The sequence below is a fragment of the Sinocyclocheilus grahami genome, unplaced genomic scaffold (genome assembly GCF_001515645.1).
Source record: "Sinocyclocheilus grahami isolate Dianchi unplaced genomic scaffold, SAMN03320097.WGS_v1.1 scaffold1582.1, whole genome shotgun sequence".
In the NCBI taxonomy this organism is placed as follows: Eukaryota; Metazoa; Chordata; class Actinopteri; order Cypriniformes; family Cyprinidae; genus Sinocyclocheilus; species Sinocyclocheilus grahami.
Window position 1 is genome coordinate 20,724 of NW_015506761.1, and position 16,777 is coordinate 37,500.

The following is a 16,777-nucleotide window of genomic DNA, read 5'->3' on the forward strand; positions in this document are numbered from 1 at the left end:
AAAAGTGGGCAATCAAATATTTTATGTATGTAACATTTGAAGCTTGAACATTTTTCAAAACATATCCTTACTGTGTTTGCTAAGAAGAAAAAGTCATACTCTCACACAAAGTCATACTTTCAATAATAGTATCTCTACATAGATACAATACTACATTCTAAAAAATGCTGGGATAAAAACAAACATTTCAGGGTTATTTGGCAACCCGGCACTGGGTAAATATTGGGCAGACCACATGCTGGGTTATTTTGACTCAGCTTTTTGGGTTTTATACATTAACCCATTTGCTGGGTTGCTTTGTTTTTTTACAGTGCTGGGTCAGTCAACCAATTAAAGTTTTTTTATTTTAAATAATAAAAATGCACTCTAAAATCTGTGTTATACAGTACAAGAACAGTAGGAGTATTTTTTTTATTCAATGTCAAGTCAGTCTTTAACAATCATAAAATACTCAAAAACATTGAGTAAAGGTTTTAGGGGCATGACAAGAATAGCAAGAGTAGCCAATCTGTGGGAAGAAAATTGCTATCAGTAGGCTGTTCCAGTTCATTAAATGACTTATATTCATGACTTATCTTATATTCATGTTTGAAAAGTTACATCAAAAACAGCTTCACCTTGTGCCATCTTATCTGTCAGACATTTAAGTTTCAACCCATCAAACACATAGCTTGACAATTGCATTGCTAAAGCAATGGATCAGTAGCACTCCTATTGTAGTCAGTGGAATGCACAGCAACTTTGTTGAATATAACAGCAAAGTGCCGTCGTGTTTTAGCCCTGGTCGCACATTCGTTTGGCAGGAGGTGAAACAATGAAACGTCCACAGTGGTGCCGGCATATCATTTGCTATGAGAGTAGACCCGTTGAATGCTGCATTTGTAGAAGGCTAGCATTCTAAGCAGAGGTTAACTGCGATGAACATTAAAAAAAGAAAGACTACAGATGTCTTACTAATAATTTGACTGGAATACAATTTAATATATTAGCCTACTAATATAGTACACCTACCTAGTGCTGGGTCAGTGTAACCCATTGTTGGGTAAACTGTGCCAAACTGGTTAAAACTGGATACATTGTCAATAGTCATTTTGTGTTCTGTTCTGAAAGAAAACCTGTTGTTAACAATGTTGAAGATGAACAACTACTGCTCAGGCTTTTAGACATGAAAATGTATCACATAATCCTCAACAGTGGTAACTCTGCTTCAGTGTTACTTTAACACTGTGTAGATTGGGACAATATGTACTCTGAGCAGAGTTGATTTAACTGTATTTTGCTGTATACAAACCTTAATTTAATTCAGGAAGTTTCCCGTCAGTCAAGTTTTCTTTCAGAACAGAACACAAAATGACTATTGACAATGTATCCAGTTTTAACCAGTTTGGCGCAGTTTACCCAACATTGGGTTACACTGACCCAGCACTAGGTAGGTGTGTGAGAGGGTTCATCATTTGTACTGACATTGAAAATGAACCAGCAGCTGAGTTACAGAAAAAAAAAACTACCCAGCACCAGGGTAAAAAAACAAAACAAAACATATTTAAAATAACCGAATAAAATGACCCAACAAGCGGAACCCAGCATTTGAGTGAGTGAATAAATAAATAAAATATTTTTTTAGACTGCAGAAAACCTAGCACCTGTGTAAAAATATTAAAAAATAGCCCAATAAAATGACCCAACAGGCTGAACCTAGCATTTGGAAGGAAGGAAGGAAGGGATACATACATACATAAAATAACCCAGCATTTTTTGTGTATTGTGTGACTCATGTTTATATTAAAACAAATACATTTTGTTTATATTAAAACAAATACATGTACACTTAAGTTCTTGTACAAAGTAAGTAGTGCCTACCCATTCTCATGCATTCCACTGTGGCATGAGCCCAGTTGTCAGACCTAGAGGCCATGAAGGCATAACAGTGTCCTCTAAAAGGGATCCAGGTTTTATGCTTCTTTGAATCAGGGCAGTTCCCTGGCATCTGAGGTGGATCTGTGGGAGCAATGTCTTCGGGGCAGTGGAAGGATGTTAGCATATTAACTTTGTCTTGAACTAGAAATTCAACTAATAAAAACTATAAGCACCACTCTACAAGTGTCTGTTTTAATGTGATTATGCCTGAAATTTGAATTTTCTGCTTAACATTTTATAACAATTAATTAATTAATACAATTATATTAATACATTAATTAAATATATAAAAAATATATTAATTGTATTAATATATTAATTATATTAATGAAATTAATATACAAAATTACATTTACTAAAGTAAATTATTTGTAAGATAATTTACATGTTTATTGCTTGCAGAATTTTGAATGAAATACCTGTGGATCGCTTGCACAGGGAATAATACTTGTTGCTGCATGCAGTAGTTTTCCAGTCACCATCCGTGTCAATATATACACAAGCTAAATTATTTTTGGGCTCTCCTGTTGCCCATTTACTGTAGCTTAGAAGCCAGTTGTCCACCCAGCGGTACCGACCACTTGTCTAAAGCAAACAAATTTCATTGTTAAGATTCTTGACATTACCAACATGTCTTAACATGCTAGCAGTGACTACAATTTTGCCATGTAGAAGATATTCAACATCTTTTTTTTTTTGATAAAAAATAAAGTCTTCACACTAACCCTAATTTTTGATCCGAACCATAAACTATACCTAAAATCAGAGGCAAATTATACAGGGATAAGAATGTTGTTGAAGACCCAACCCCAGCACTAATCTTGGTTGATCATAGCGTTATTCCATGATCCACATGGATGTTGATCCAGGAACATTTATTACATGGCAAAACTTTTGTTACCCCTTTGAGCACACTCACACACACATTATGTTAGCTTGACACTGTTGTAAACTTTTTTTGTTTTTTATTTACTTTACAAAATTAAACTTTTTTTAATTTTGTCATGTGTTTCAATGCTTACTTTATGCACATGGGAATTACATATTTTCAAATAAATTTTTGTACCAGGTTGCTATTGAGACCGATCCACAGAGGCTCCTTAAGTTTGCTGACTCTAAGGATGGTGTAAGCCTGGCTGATGGAATCAAGCACACTGGCAAGGTCAGCATCATCTGCTTTACACTGTCTCCTAGCTTCATCCCAGCTCATTTTCTCCATTTGAACCTTGTATGAATCATTTGCCATTGTGAAGAAATGTTGTGGCAATGCTGTTGTCACAGGACGAGCAAGCTGAGAGTCTATAACACATAGGTTAAATACAGGTTACACACGTTAGGTAAAATACGCTAAATAAATGAACAGTGACCTGGTCTACCAATTACTGCTTACCAATAAACTGGTTTGTGTCTTAATACAAGTTATAACATTATACTGCAGAGATTTGCTTGAGCTGTGACCAGTACATTTGTGATATACTTAACTAAAATCATTGTATTAACATTATTTCAGATACAAATTTTGCAATGATTTGATGATTGATCCAACCTGTTTTCCTTTTGCAGATGAAACCTCTTTGATCTCCACAGATTTTAACTTTCCACACACCTGTCATCTTTTCTGGGCTTCTAACCATGACAACACAGTCAAAAATCTGAATGGAATAGAGTTCAGAAAAATTATCTCAGCATAAAAAAGAAACAAACAAATATACAAAAGTCAAACATGTTTTTTCTTTCTATGTAAAATTTCTACATTAATAAAAACGTCATGTTCATATTTATATATGACCACTGTTCTCTCACCCAGCACCCCCACTCAACTCCTTCGCCCAAACACACTTGGTCTTTATTTAGCCTGCTAACAATTATGTATACAATTTGAATAAACATGAAAATATTAAATAAATAAAAGACAAAGTAGTTAGTATAGCAGTTACTTAGTTAGTTAGTATATACATGTTTTTATTGTTACCATTTGTCACCAATGTTCTACTAATGGCCCAATGGCTATGTTAGCTGGGAAAGATACAGATTTAGATACAATTTTACACAGAATTTTTCAGAGTTTCATTTACATATTTTCAAGGCAAGAGTGAGAAAATGATTTCAACTCTGGTAGCCTCAAAATCCAGAATTGCACCTCTTAAAAAATGACCTCGACTGTAGCTAATATAAGCCCTAATAGGTGCCAGGCTAGGCAATAATCTGTTGAAGGATTTTAAAGCCCAAAGTATACTTCACATTTTATGTGTACTCAAAGGACAGCATACAGTGCATGTTACACAAATTTCGTCATCAGAATAGAACGAGCATACTGTACGCACACCACTCGATTTTTGTAGCATGTGTAGGTCACACACATGCATTAAATTTGTTTTGCAGTAATCAGTTGTTCCACAAGGTGTTTCAAAGTTGAAAATGAAACTAAAGAGGTGGAACAACAGCAACAACAAAATAGCGGAGATGCAACAACAACTGCAGAGGTGCTCATGTACTCAATAGCCTGTAAATCATCTTGGTTACACATGTAACCCTAGTTCCCTGAATAGGGAACAAGACACTGCATCAATAGCTGGCACTTTGGGAACACCTCCAGTTATGACGATGATCTGAAGCCTGTATAAAACTCATATAAATGTATTGACCTCTGAGGTGCTGCATCACTTCTGCTTTAAAAGGATGTATCCTTGCCATTAAGCATTTCTGCAAAGGAAGTCATATGCAGTAACGAAGGAGTACGGCAAACTAAATGCATTACCTAGATGTTCCCCTGCATAGGTTCACTCAATGTTGCATCAATAGGTACTATACTGTACCCCAATACGGTGTGACTGCTAGCTTATAAAATCATGAAATGACTACAGACGGGCAGATAAATATGAACTGACACCTGTTTAAGCAGACAGAACCTTGAAACTAGGGGTCAAGTCGATAATCCAGTTTTGAAGAGTTGGTTTGCTGATATACAAATATCCTTCAATGATGCACCCTTAGATAATGCCTGAAATGAGGCCTAGAGTTGATTCATAAAATGGTGAATAAACTGTACATAATCAGTATAAGAAGCACTGCTCTTGTTGATTGAGGACAATTTCTCGATGTTGAGACAACAAACTCTTTGAGTCAGTATCAGCCAATAGTCAAAATAATGGACTATTGGCTTATACTGAGCTACAAGTCGCTAAGACCAGGCCAAAGGGTAGCACCTATAATTGGTAAGCTTTGCCCCAATAATCAGACAGTCCTCTGGTAGAATTTGGCACATAATGTGTCTCTGTGTCAACATTCTGAAATTGCATTTACTGAATAAAGTTCAGAAGACATACGTCCAGGCTTTGACGTAAACCGCCATACTTGTGTAACACCCTACTCTTACAGATGTTGTCTTTCTTTTTTTTCTATTTATTTCACGAAAAAAGGGACAGTGTACATTAATCAACATTCATGAATATAAATGTACCCAAATTAGCCGGAAGGCTAGTTTTAATTGATAGTCCCTTTGCCAGATGTTATTAGGCCAAAAAACTAGAGAAAGAAAAAAAAACAAAATAGAAAAACAATAACAATGAAATTCAGCCAAAAAATATGATTCTCTAAAATACATTTAAACAACAAAGTATACAAAATTACAATAACAAATAAAGAAATAAGTACTACAAAATAAATATAAAAAGCAGCTTATCAAGATAAATAAACAGCATTAATGTTCACGTTGGTTATGAAGAAGCCATTTCTTAAAATTATGCTTAAATTAGTTAAATGATGTACATTCTCTAATTGATTGTGGTATTGAATTCCACTGATGTGATGTTGTGAAAGAAAAAAACAGCTTGATCAAACAAGGTTTTCCTATGTAGAATTATGCAATCAGTTTTAGCTGCACCTCTAGTTACTCTGTTTTCAATATATTTAAATTTAATAAAGTCAACCAGAGGAGGAGCCAAAACATGCATAATCTTATAAACTAAACAAACATTTTTAAACTTGATGTTTTCCCAACTAAGCAGGTTATACGTATTTAAAATATAACAATGGTGAAAACTAAATTGTTTTTATCTAAAATTTTAAGTGCTTGTTTGTACAATAATTCCAATGGTTTTAGAACTATAGAATGTGTATTAGTCCAACTTGTCAGACAATAAGTAATATGAGAAAGATTCATAGAATGAAAATCTACATTTGCAACCTCAGAGTTTCTAATATACTGAAAATTAAATGAATTAAATTTTACCTTTTTAAATACCTTTTTATATGCGTTTTAGAGTCCAAATGAACCCCTAAGTATTTATATTCCGAAACAACCTGTAATCTCTCTCATGAAATTAAAATATCTTGTTTTATATCAACACTATGTCCTTTAGAAAAGAACATACTAGCTGCTTTTCTGGAGCTCTTTAGGATGAACAAACAGGTTCTTTTATTATGTGTCTCTCAACCAATTATGGGAACACCCTTTTAACCCAAACGTACCAAACAATAACCTCTAACTGATATAGAGCAATGGAAATAAAAGTCAAAATCTGTATTTAACAACACCACTAACTTTAAACACAATACCAAATAAGGAAGTTAGTCAGTATTTCCCAATAAACAATTACAAGTTTTATTTATTTATTTAGAGGGAGAGAGAGAGAGAGAGCAAATGTTACAAAAAGATTTGAATGGAATATGAATTTAAATATAATATAATAATAATAATAATAATAATAATAATAATAATTCCCCAGTAGTCTCAGGCAAGGTTCCCAACATGGGGCTTGGTGAAACTTCGCTCAATATATCACAAATAAATATCACAAATAACTCACTAGCCAAATATCGGTGGGCCGGTGACACTTAAGGGGTTAATAATATATGTAGGATACATTATTAACCTCACTTATAATACACATTCATAAAAGTGCAATATGTAACTCTTTATAGACTTTATGTAGCCCTGCCCCTTTTCAGCGCTGCGTCTTCTATCTTCCCTTCATATTTCCACAGCGTGAAGGTAAAGTCATATGGATTTATGAATAAAATGCTTGTTTTAAAATCTAAAATTTAAAATTTGTTAAGGCATACACAAACATTACAATGCACATGAAAACTTCAGTTAATTCTACAATAAGTAAATCCATTTCAACAGCTAATACGCTTCAGCAGTGATTTAGCCTATTCAGGTTGACCTAAATGGTTTCAGATACTTCATTGCTCTGTCTATGGTTCATTGTTATTAACCATGGACAGTTTATGCTGTCCATATAGATGACAAACCAATGGGCCAGTCTGTAAAAAAAAAAAAAAAAAAAAGGCTCACCAGGCCCGCCTTGATATAATGATTGACAAGCTGGGGGCATGATCGGCTCGGAATGCATTTTCAAATCCACATTGACTAGTTTACACTGATCGCAGGGTATTTAATGAAAATGCAATTGAAACGTCTTAAGTATAAGTGTCAATGCATTTAAGAAAAATAAAAGACATTTAAATCACCATTTTTGCAACCATTTTGCTGCACATTTGGCTCAAATTGCATTTTGAAATTCACACTGCATTTTGCTACAGTTAAATTAGATTTTGCTCATCTAAAGTTTACTACCCATAATTCTAAATGCATTTAGGAAAAATGGCATTTAAATGAGAATTTTGCTACAGTTTTTGCTTGGACATATTAAACATATCTAATCAATTTGGGTACTACAATTTCATTTTAATTTTGCAACTTATAAAGCGTTAAAATATGTTTTTAATTTACATATTAAAACTAGTGTAGAAAATGGCAAATGTAAATTATATAATTGAATTTTCATTTTGCACTAAATGTTGCACATATGATATGTGAAAATGTCAATTTAAATACAGAAATGCATTGCCATTTTACATATCACATTGTCATTTTGCATATTACATCTCAAAATGAATTTTGCAACCCATATGCTTCCATAGAGACATGCATGACATATTCTCTTATGTACCACCATGGGCGGCGCTAGGAAGAGGCTAGCAGGTGCTCCAGCACCCCCATACATTAAGAAGGATTAAATAAAATAAAAACATTTGACTCATTACACATGCATAACTTGTGCAACGCAATACAACGTGATGTGATTTGCAGTTGCACATTCCATAATGTTTTAGCATTTTATTTTAAAAAATGGATCGTCAAGTGCCAAGTAGGCCTGCCCCTGACTAAGGATTTTTCTAGTCAACTAGTCACATGTTTATATTAAATTGATTAATATAATAACCTACTAAATCATCTTTCAATATGCATTTAGGCGTAGGCTATTATAGCCTATATGCCGCGCTCAAGCGCGTGCATAAAGCTTACTGCAAACACCAGCAAAAGTAATTATTATGAATGCATCTGGGAAAAAGAAGACATTTTAATTATTTATTACTAAATTAATGCTTTCTCAGTCAGTGTCGGCTGCAAACACAGGTGCTGACTCTCCATCTCCACAGTAATGGATGTGCCTTTAATAGAGAAATGCACCTTTCATACAGAATACATACTTTGAGACGATTTTTTTTTTTGAATTGGTTCATTTAATAATAGATATTTCAAGCTTTCTACAGATTTATTTCTTATGTCTGTGAGCCGGTTCATTGTTGTGACATGCTCCATTCATGGAGACTGCATGAGACGGCAGAAAGCACATCCAAAAACGACGAGTATTTTACGTCCTTTCCACAGAAAAAAAAAAAAAAAAGATTGCGCCGGTGCCCCAATGTCATACAGTAAGCGCAATAATACTCCCACACTCCTCAAACACTTAAAATGTGCCTATGTAGCTATTTTATTATTAATACAAATAATAATAATAACCTGTTTTGGTCATATTTACTATTAATTGCCCAGCTCCCCTGTCCTTGATCTAGCACCCCCTCAGCACCTGTGTTCAAAATTCTCTGGCGCCGCCCTTGTGCGCCACAGAAATCAAGGCAAAATTAACTAATTCTGATCAGTCTCTTTGTAGCAAACTCAACAGAAATATTGTCCTTGACAATATAATCACAAGCTGTAGGCTTAGAAATCACTTACTAATTGTTAGTTAATAAAACAAATAACACTAAAGCAAATCAAGCCGATTTGGATTACTGTGTTTTACCTACTGAATCAGCATGTTATTCCCCTACCTACGCTCTCACAACAGCCAGTCGCTGTCACAATTTCTGTAAAGAGGGATTAGCTAGTAACTAAACAGACATAGAAACAATCCAGTAACTAAACAGAGAAACTTGCTGGTCATGTTTTTTTTTTTTTTTTTTACAATTACATCTCTACCACACTTGACAATAACTAAAAAAGATTTAAAGAAATCGCAATCAATACATTTGGAAGTTGTGAATCACACTAAACACATCTGTAACGGGGCTGACAAGACGTGAGACATGTGGATCCATCTGCAGGCTTTATTTAAGAGACGTGGTAAACAGGCAGGGTCAAAACACTGGCAAAGAGGTATATGGCGGGCAAAACACAAGAATAGTCACAGGGCTAGCGTAGGTCACTGATAAGCAGACAGAATCACAGGGGCGAGACGAGAGGGAGAAATCCAAGAAAACAGGCAAAGATCAAAAACAAGCAAGGCAAGGCAAAACAAGGAAACCACGGAGACTCGGAAAGGGGTACAGGCTAAACAATACTCAGCAGAGAAATGTGGTTAGAGTGGGTGTTATATAGTGAGTGAGGTGATTAGAAACAGCTGTGTGCAATCAGTACAGTGTGCAAATCGTGCAAAGAATGATGGGATATGTAGTCCGAGGTGCTATGCAACAGTTTGTGTTGTGCGAGAGTCAATGAAATGGAAAGGGTGACCTCTGGTGGTGAATAAACGGAAGTCCATGGACTGAATTTGTGACAACAACATACCTATTAATTGCCTTAGTTACATATTACCTTAATTACATCATATTCGGTTGATAAATTTTACCCAGGTTACATTTCTTTAAAACCAGAAAATAACATCTGTAGAAACTGGATTCCTTCTAATACACTTCCTCTATGGCCCCTCAAACAAGGAATTAATTTCCTGCCATAAAAAGTCACTCGGTAAACAACTATTGTGAGGGAATACTCCAATGAAATGAGTCAGGCAGTGCTAGACAACATATAATTTTTCTATGGTTCAAAAAAGCTTACAAAGCATGTTTCTTAGAAATAAGTTGAGAGAGGTGTCAGGTGTTTCACGGAGAGCAAGGACACAGGTTGTTCAATAGATGGCAAAATTGCCCTTTTTTGGTGACTGGATCACTTTTACAGCACAGAATGGAAATTACAGTTTCCAAGTGTCCAGTTGCTGTGTGAGATATGAGGGACATAGAATTTTTATTTTTTTTAACAGGACCCTGGAAAGACTCAGTCGTAGAAATTAACAGTCTGATTCAACATGGGGGGCCCAGCATGTGTAACAGAATATTGTGGTTATAACACTGCAATTGTGAATTGTGATATAACTCATGTGCTCTGGGAGTTGGTGATGTGGCACACGAGTGAGAATATACAATTGGAAGCTTTTAATGATTGCTCTTTTTCTGTTGGGAAACATGTGCTGCTGGTCTGTTGTCATCAAGATGCGCAAGATGCAGTGTAAATGACAGAGCAGTCTCTCAACAAAGGAAGATAATTCACAACTTTTTGCATGCCCTGGAATTCTGAACATTAAAGCAGAGGCCAAATTTGGTTTTAGTTCCCCTGTTCAAACCCAAATGAATGAAAGGGATTTTTTTTTCCATTATGGAATTAGTCATAAATGTCTCTATCAATGGGCAATGCCATTAATAGAGGCTAAAGCAAAAAGTTGTTTTATGCTACCAAGCCATTTAAAGATTATGCTTTTTGAACTTTTCCATGATTAAGGCCTATTACAGACCTAATTTAAATTTTGTGTGGGAAACAGAAAAACAGAAATGTGATCAGATATCCAGATACAGAAGGTTCTTGATGTGAACAAATATATACACACAGTGTCCTGATGCTAATGATTTGATCTGCTTGATTGAATCACGGTGATTGTAATGCCAAGTATAAATGTAGCCAATGTCTCACCCACCTGACTATGCAGACCAGCTGTTAGCCATCTTCACCCAGATCTTCAACAGATCACTGGAGCTGTGCAACATCCCTTACTGCTTTAAATGCTCTATCCACAGATAGTAATTCCTTACCACTGTCACCTTTTGGCTTGCTTAGTTGGGGACACTTAAAATTTGGTAATATTATTAACTTGATTGCATAGACACTACTGTGAGAACTGAGCTGATTACAGTTATTAAACTGAACTGAATCAACAGTGAACTGACAAACTGAAAAATTGACTATTTAATATTGTCCTCTTTTCAGAGCTGCTGCACAACAGAACTGAATTTTGTTTGTATCATTGAAACATTATTTTCCTGTTTAAACTGTAAAACTGCTTTGACGCAATCTGTATTGCCTAAAGCGCCATGCATACATATATATATATATAATGGTGACTTGACCTGTTGCTTTAAAGTCTGTGGTCATGAAGTCATTCGAGAGCCTGGTGTTGAACCACCTGAATGACATCACTGGACCTTTGTTAGACACCCTCAGTTTACTTATTGAACAAACATGTCCATGAATGATGCAGAAAACATGGGACAGCACTACATCCTGCAACACCTGGACAAACTAGAGACTTAAGTTCAGCCTTCAACACCATTATTCCAAACCCCCTCCTGTCCAAGCTGACCCAGCTCTCTATGCACACTTCCATCTGTCAGTGGATCACCAACTTCCTGACAGACAGGCAGCAGCTAGTGAGGCTGGGAAATTCACATTTAACACCTGCACCATCAGAACTGGCACCCCGAAGGATGTGTGGTCTCCCCACTACACTTCTCCCACTACTACACTTCTGCACTTCTACAGATGTACTCGGCGATCAATGAGTCTATTCTGTGCACAGTTAAATGCCCCCCAAGGCTTCTACTAAAGGGGTGGTTGATTGTGAACATTTTGAACTTTAGTTACTGTGTAATGTTGCTGTTTGAGCATAAACAATATCTGTAAAGTTACGACACTGAAAGTTCAATGCAAATGGGGAAATTGTCTTAAAATTATGGCAGTTTAACGCCTTTAAATATGGCTCGTAGGGACTACAACGAGCTACTTCCCAGGTTGGTGACATCACAAACCCTGAAATTTACATAAACCCGTCCCCGGGAACATGCAACAAAGGGGGCGAGGCCATGTTGTGCTGCTTTAGAGAAGAGGAAGAGTTGTTGCCATGCAGTCAAAACTAGGGGTGTGCGTGAAAAAAATCCATTCATATATGAATCACAATTCAGTCTTCTAATGATTCTAATGGATTCACAACTTTCCAAATCAATGTTCTAATCCTGTTCCTCGTGTCCCCCTGCTCTGCACACGCTCTGCATTTCTCGTTCGCCTGATTTAGATCATCAGCTCGTCAGCTCCATCAAGGACTGTGTTCCAATTATACACTTTATGTATACAGACTATGGAAGCAAAATAATGCCATAAGTCTTTGAAACAAAAAAGCATGTTGATTAGCACTAACTGAAAAAATAATGTATTGCATTAATCGTGCTTGCATTTTAATGCCTCGTATTTCCAGTGCTTGCATTTTAGGTCCTGAAATGTAACATAGTTGATTATTTAAGCTGTGAATATTTCAATACAAAATATTTCACACACATTTTTATAATTAAATATTCAATATTTCATATTCATCTTCCAGAATTGACTTCCAAAATATTAAATCTGTTTAAAAATACGATGTATAATATTCGATAGGCAAATTTCGGTCAATTGTATTTTACTTTCCAAATTCGCTTCCACAAATTCAGTGGTTAAAATTCGACAGAAAATTCGCCATTGCACATCCGGGAGCTGCAGGAATAGCAGTAGAGCTCCGATGCATGATCTCCAGCTGCTGTCAGTCGCTCACCAGCAGGTGGCGCAAGCGGCTGTTGATGAAGACCACAGCAACAGGTGGATCAAATCATTCATTCACAAAAACTGATCTGCAGAAATGGAGCAAGTGGTAAGTAGAAGTTATGATAATCAGGGCCAGTATACACATGTGGAAAAGCTGATTGTGTGTATGTTTAATTCATCATCTTGCTGTTTCCTGTAGCTTACATGTAAGCAGCTTACTCTACCACAAAGAAGATTATAATGCTATTTTACCCAACGCTGAAGTACAGAACTAACATTACATCTGAGGAAGGCATATATTGCTTTCGGTTGCTTAGTTTCCGGTTGTATCATTGTGTGATGCTGTGCTGCAATACTGGGGTTCCCCCTCATACTTCACACTCCAGGATTCCCCAATGAGCATAACGTGCCTCAGTGAACTAATACAGTGATATAAAAAAGACCTCAGATCTCAGAATTCACTTTATTGATGATTATGCGAACTATATACAGGCAAGCAAATGAGGTCAGAAGAATGCAACGCGCTGCATTTTCTTTATAACTGCTTTCCCTTACCACGCACTGATCTATAGAGTCAGTCAACAGTCCTACAAAGTTATCAATACCACGATTAGTTTTAACAATATGCAACCACTTTATATCAACATAAAAAAGGAGTTCAAAAGCATTTGAACTCCAAAAGCAGAGCAGAGTTTGCAAAAGCAGGGGTCAGCTGGGACTAAAAAGTGGTCCTTGGCCAATTTTTACTTAAAAAAAACGTCTACCTTTTTTATGATCCTTTTAGGGTGTACTCACACTAGGCATGGTTGCCTTGAAACGAGGCCGAGCACTATTATCCCCCCTCCCCACTCGCCCACTGGCCTGCACTCGCACTTGCACTAAACATTCCTGGCCAGAGCACGCTTACGTCATGTACGAGATAATACACAACATGCGTACCACGCCCGAGCCCAACTGAACTGTGCTCTGGCCCACCTCTTCCAAGCAAGCCAGGGATGGCTAAACGAACAGCGCCCAAGCACAGTAGGGAGCAATCACACTAGTCAAACGAACCGGGCACTGGGGGTCAAACGTGCTCGGGCACGGTTCAAAACGCCTAGTGTCTGAGTACACCCTTAGACATGGGCGACATTGGCGGCAAGTTGTTAGTCATGGAATCCCTGTAAGCCCCGCCCCCTTAGTTACTGTTGCTCACTTGGACAAACAAACAGAGTTGCTCACTGTCTTACAATGACAGCTGTCAGTGAAAACCGTCTCCCGAGGTGTTTCTGATAAATTTGGGACACAGACTGATCTTCAAGTGGGATTTAAATATGCCATGGAGGGATATATAAAATATATTAAAATAAATATGTAAAAATACAGATCACAATGCAAATGGGAGAATTATGTTACGGTCATCACGATCGCAATGACAACATCCCGGACCAACACCATTCTAATACCGCAGAGTAAGATTAAATTAATTTACATTTAATAGTATTCGTTTATGTGTTTTTGACTTTCACTGCACAGGACATGACGTGAGAACAGTTCGCTATTTAGGTTTGTACATTAGCATGGACTCACTAACTTTAACGCTAACGTTAGCTAGTTTTACCCAGAGATACATTGCTGAAGCACAAGATGACATTAACGTTCTGCTTGAGCAGATGAAAAGTGTAACTTAATGAGAGTATGACAACCAGAAAATGAACGTTTTCGTCATTGTGATTGGGGTTAAATGCTTAGGGACATTTTGCTCTCTTTTGGTTGGATTTAGGAAATGGAATAAAATAAATTACATTGCCTATCCTCTCAGGATAATTGGAATTAGTGTTACAAGTTAACTAGGCACATCGTTTTTCCATTTTTGTAGCATCAACACCATTAAACCGATGCGAGCTTCGGATCTCCCAATGTTTCTCTATGGCGCTGAAACCTAAAGATGACTGAGTTTCGCACCCCATGCAACTGATTTTCGACTGCCATTGGCTCATCTGCATTCGAGGGGAGGAGCTTACCGATTGGTCAATTGGAGCGCTTAGCCAAGCGCTAAATACCCTCAAAGTGTTTTTGCAGCATAGAGCAATGTAACCAATCACAGACATATCTGTGGATTTCTTAAATGCAATGGCCAATCAGAAATGTTTTGTCAGAATTCACTCTCTGCTGAAAGCGCCGCAGTTTTTAAGTGCAGTTTTGCACGCTTGTGAATCATCTCATGACTAAGTGCAGACACGATGTAAATAAGAGATTCATTGTGCAGTTTAGAGAGCTTCATTGATAATAACGGAACTTTGTACGATCGCGATGAACGAAGATGAGTGACACTTTTTAGTGATAAATGGAGCATGCTTTGCGCACTTTCTAGGGTATAATCCATTCAGAATTTGTATGAAACTTTCGTTTTTCGGACACATAGGCTACACCCTGCAAAGTTTCGGGAATGACATCTGCATATTTATGCGGGATTCACTCTCGAAATAGCAGTGATTGGCAATGGACGGAACATAAAATATGTTGATTTAATTCTGGAACCGGTCCTGGCCAAACCTCCACAGACAGCGCGCGTCCTGAGCGAGATCTAATTCACGGACCAAAAGCGTGTGTAAACTTTATTTAGATCGGGACATATCAACCAGTAATTTAATTTAATTTCCAGTAACGGACAGTAGAAAGTTCAGCAATTAATGGTATGCGATTTATGACAGAATATAGTCCCACAACTGATCGTTTATTTTTTCCTCACGTGTCTCTGTAACAACGATTCAAAACGGAAACATTTCAAGTGACACAGGAAAAAGATACGGAAAACTTCAGTGAACATCAGTCTGAATACTTTCCGTACCCACTGTATATATATATATATATATATATAAATTTTGTTAACGAAATTAACACTAGTGTGAACAGTAAATATTGTATAAATTCAGCATAAACATCTATCTCAAATGAGAAGCTGATGATTGTGGTAATCTTTATAGACACTGAATAGCATTTGTCAGCAATATGGTGTGAATACTTGCCTCTGATTCAAAGTAGCCATACATCTTGGAAGGCCCATCTGGGTGTGATGAAGGGTGACCCTTGGCCCAGTTTATGTAGGTGACACCTTTACCATCGGTCCACAAAAATCTCATCTCCCAATTGACATCATTCAATCCAGTCCATACATCATCATCTGAACCAAGCATTAGAGTAGTAAGGAATGCTGGAAACAGAAAAAAATGCAGATTTACACACAGGTGACACAGAGTAACACAGATGACAACGATGATGAGTTTTGTGTTTATTCAGATATATATATATACATATATATACACATGGCCCCGGTTCGAGCCCCGGCAAGGACAGGAGGCCTTTCTATGTGGAGTTTGCATGTGGGTTTACGCCAGGTGCTCCAGTTTCCACCCAAAGACATGCAAGTTAGGTTAACTGAAGATTCTAAACTGTCCCCGGATGTGTGTGTAAAGACAAGACTTGTGTATGGATTAACTGGTTCTTGCCATGAATATAGCCATAGATGCTGGATTGGTGTAAAGAAAGAAATAAACAAACAAACAAACAATATATATACTAAAAAGGCAGCTAGAAGCAGGAAATATAAATTCTCACTCATTTGTGCCAATTTTATGGTCATTGTGCATGTGCGGCAACAGTAGATGTGGAATAGGCCCGGCAGTGTGTTTCTAAGCCATCTTCTGAATCAAGTGCGTATCACTAGATCATTATTAAGATAAAAACAGTTTCTTTATTCTCAGACTATGATTTCTGCAGTATAACACCTTTTCAGGCAGAATTTTCAAAGCGAAGCAATCCTTCTAGCAGGCCTAGATTTACGGAAGTGATAGAGGTAAGCAGTTTCAGTTGAAGTCGTAACAATAACATATTGGTGAAACAGATTTGCCAATGAGTAGTGCACATATTTGTGTTTGCGCTCCGGGGAGTTTTCTATGTCCAGTGTGT

General features: G+C 36.8%; 1 protein-coding gene across 1 annotated transcript in view; it reads right to left on the bottom strand.

Moving 5' to 3' along the window:
* The window catches only part of LOC107571351 (macrophage mannose receptor 1-like), a 51,889-nt gene that overhangs the window by 10,566 nt on the left and 24,546 nt on the right, over window positions 1-16,777 (bottom strand). The window contains exons 6-10 of the mRNA XM_016257673.1: window positions 15,838-16,022; window positions 3,464-3,569; window positions 2,984-3,216; window positions 2,337-2,502; window positions 1,861-2,013 (exon numbers count right to left, since the gene is read on the bottom strand). Coding sequence (XP_016113159.1) covers window positions 1,861-2,013; window positions 2,337-2,502; window positions 2,984-3,216; window positions 3,464-3,569; window positions 15,838-16,022 — 843 coding nt within the window. The remainder of the gene's footprint in view (window positions 1-1,860; window positions 2,014-2,336; window positions 2,503-2,983; window positions 3,217-3,463; window positions 3,570-15,837; window positions 16,023-16,777) is intronic.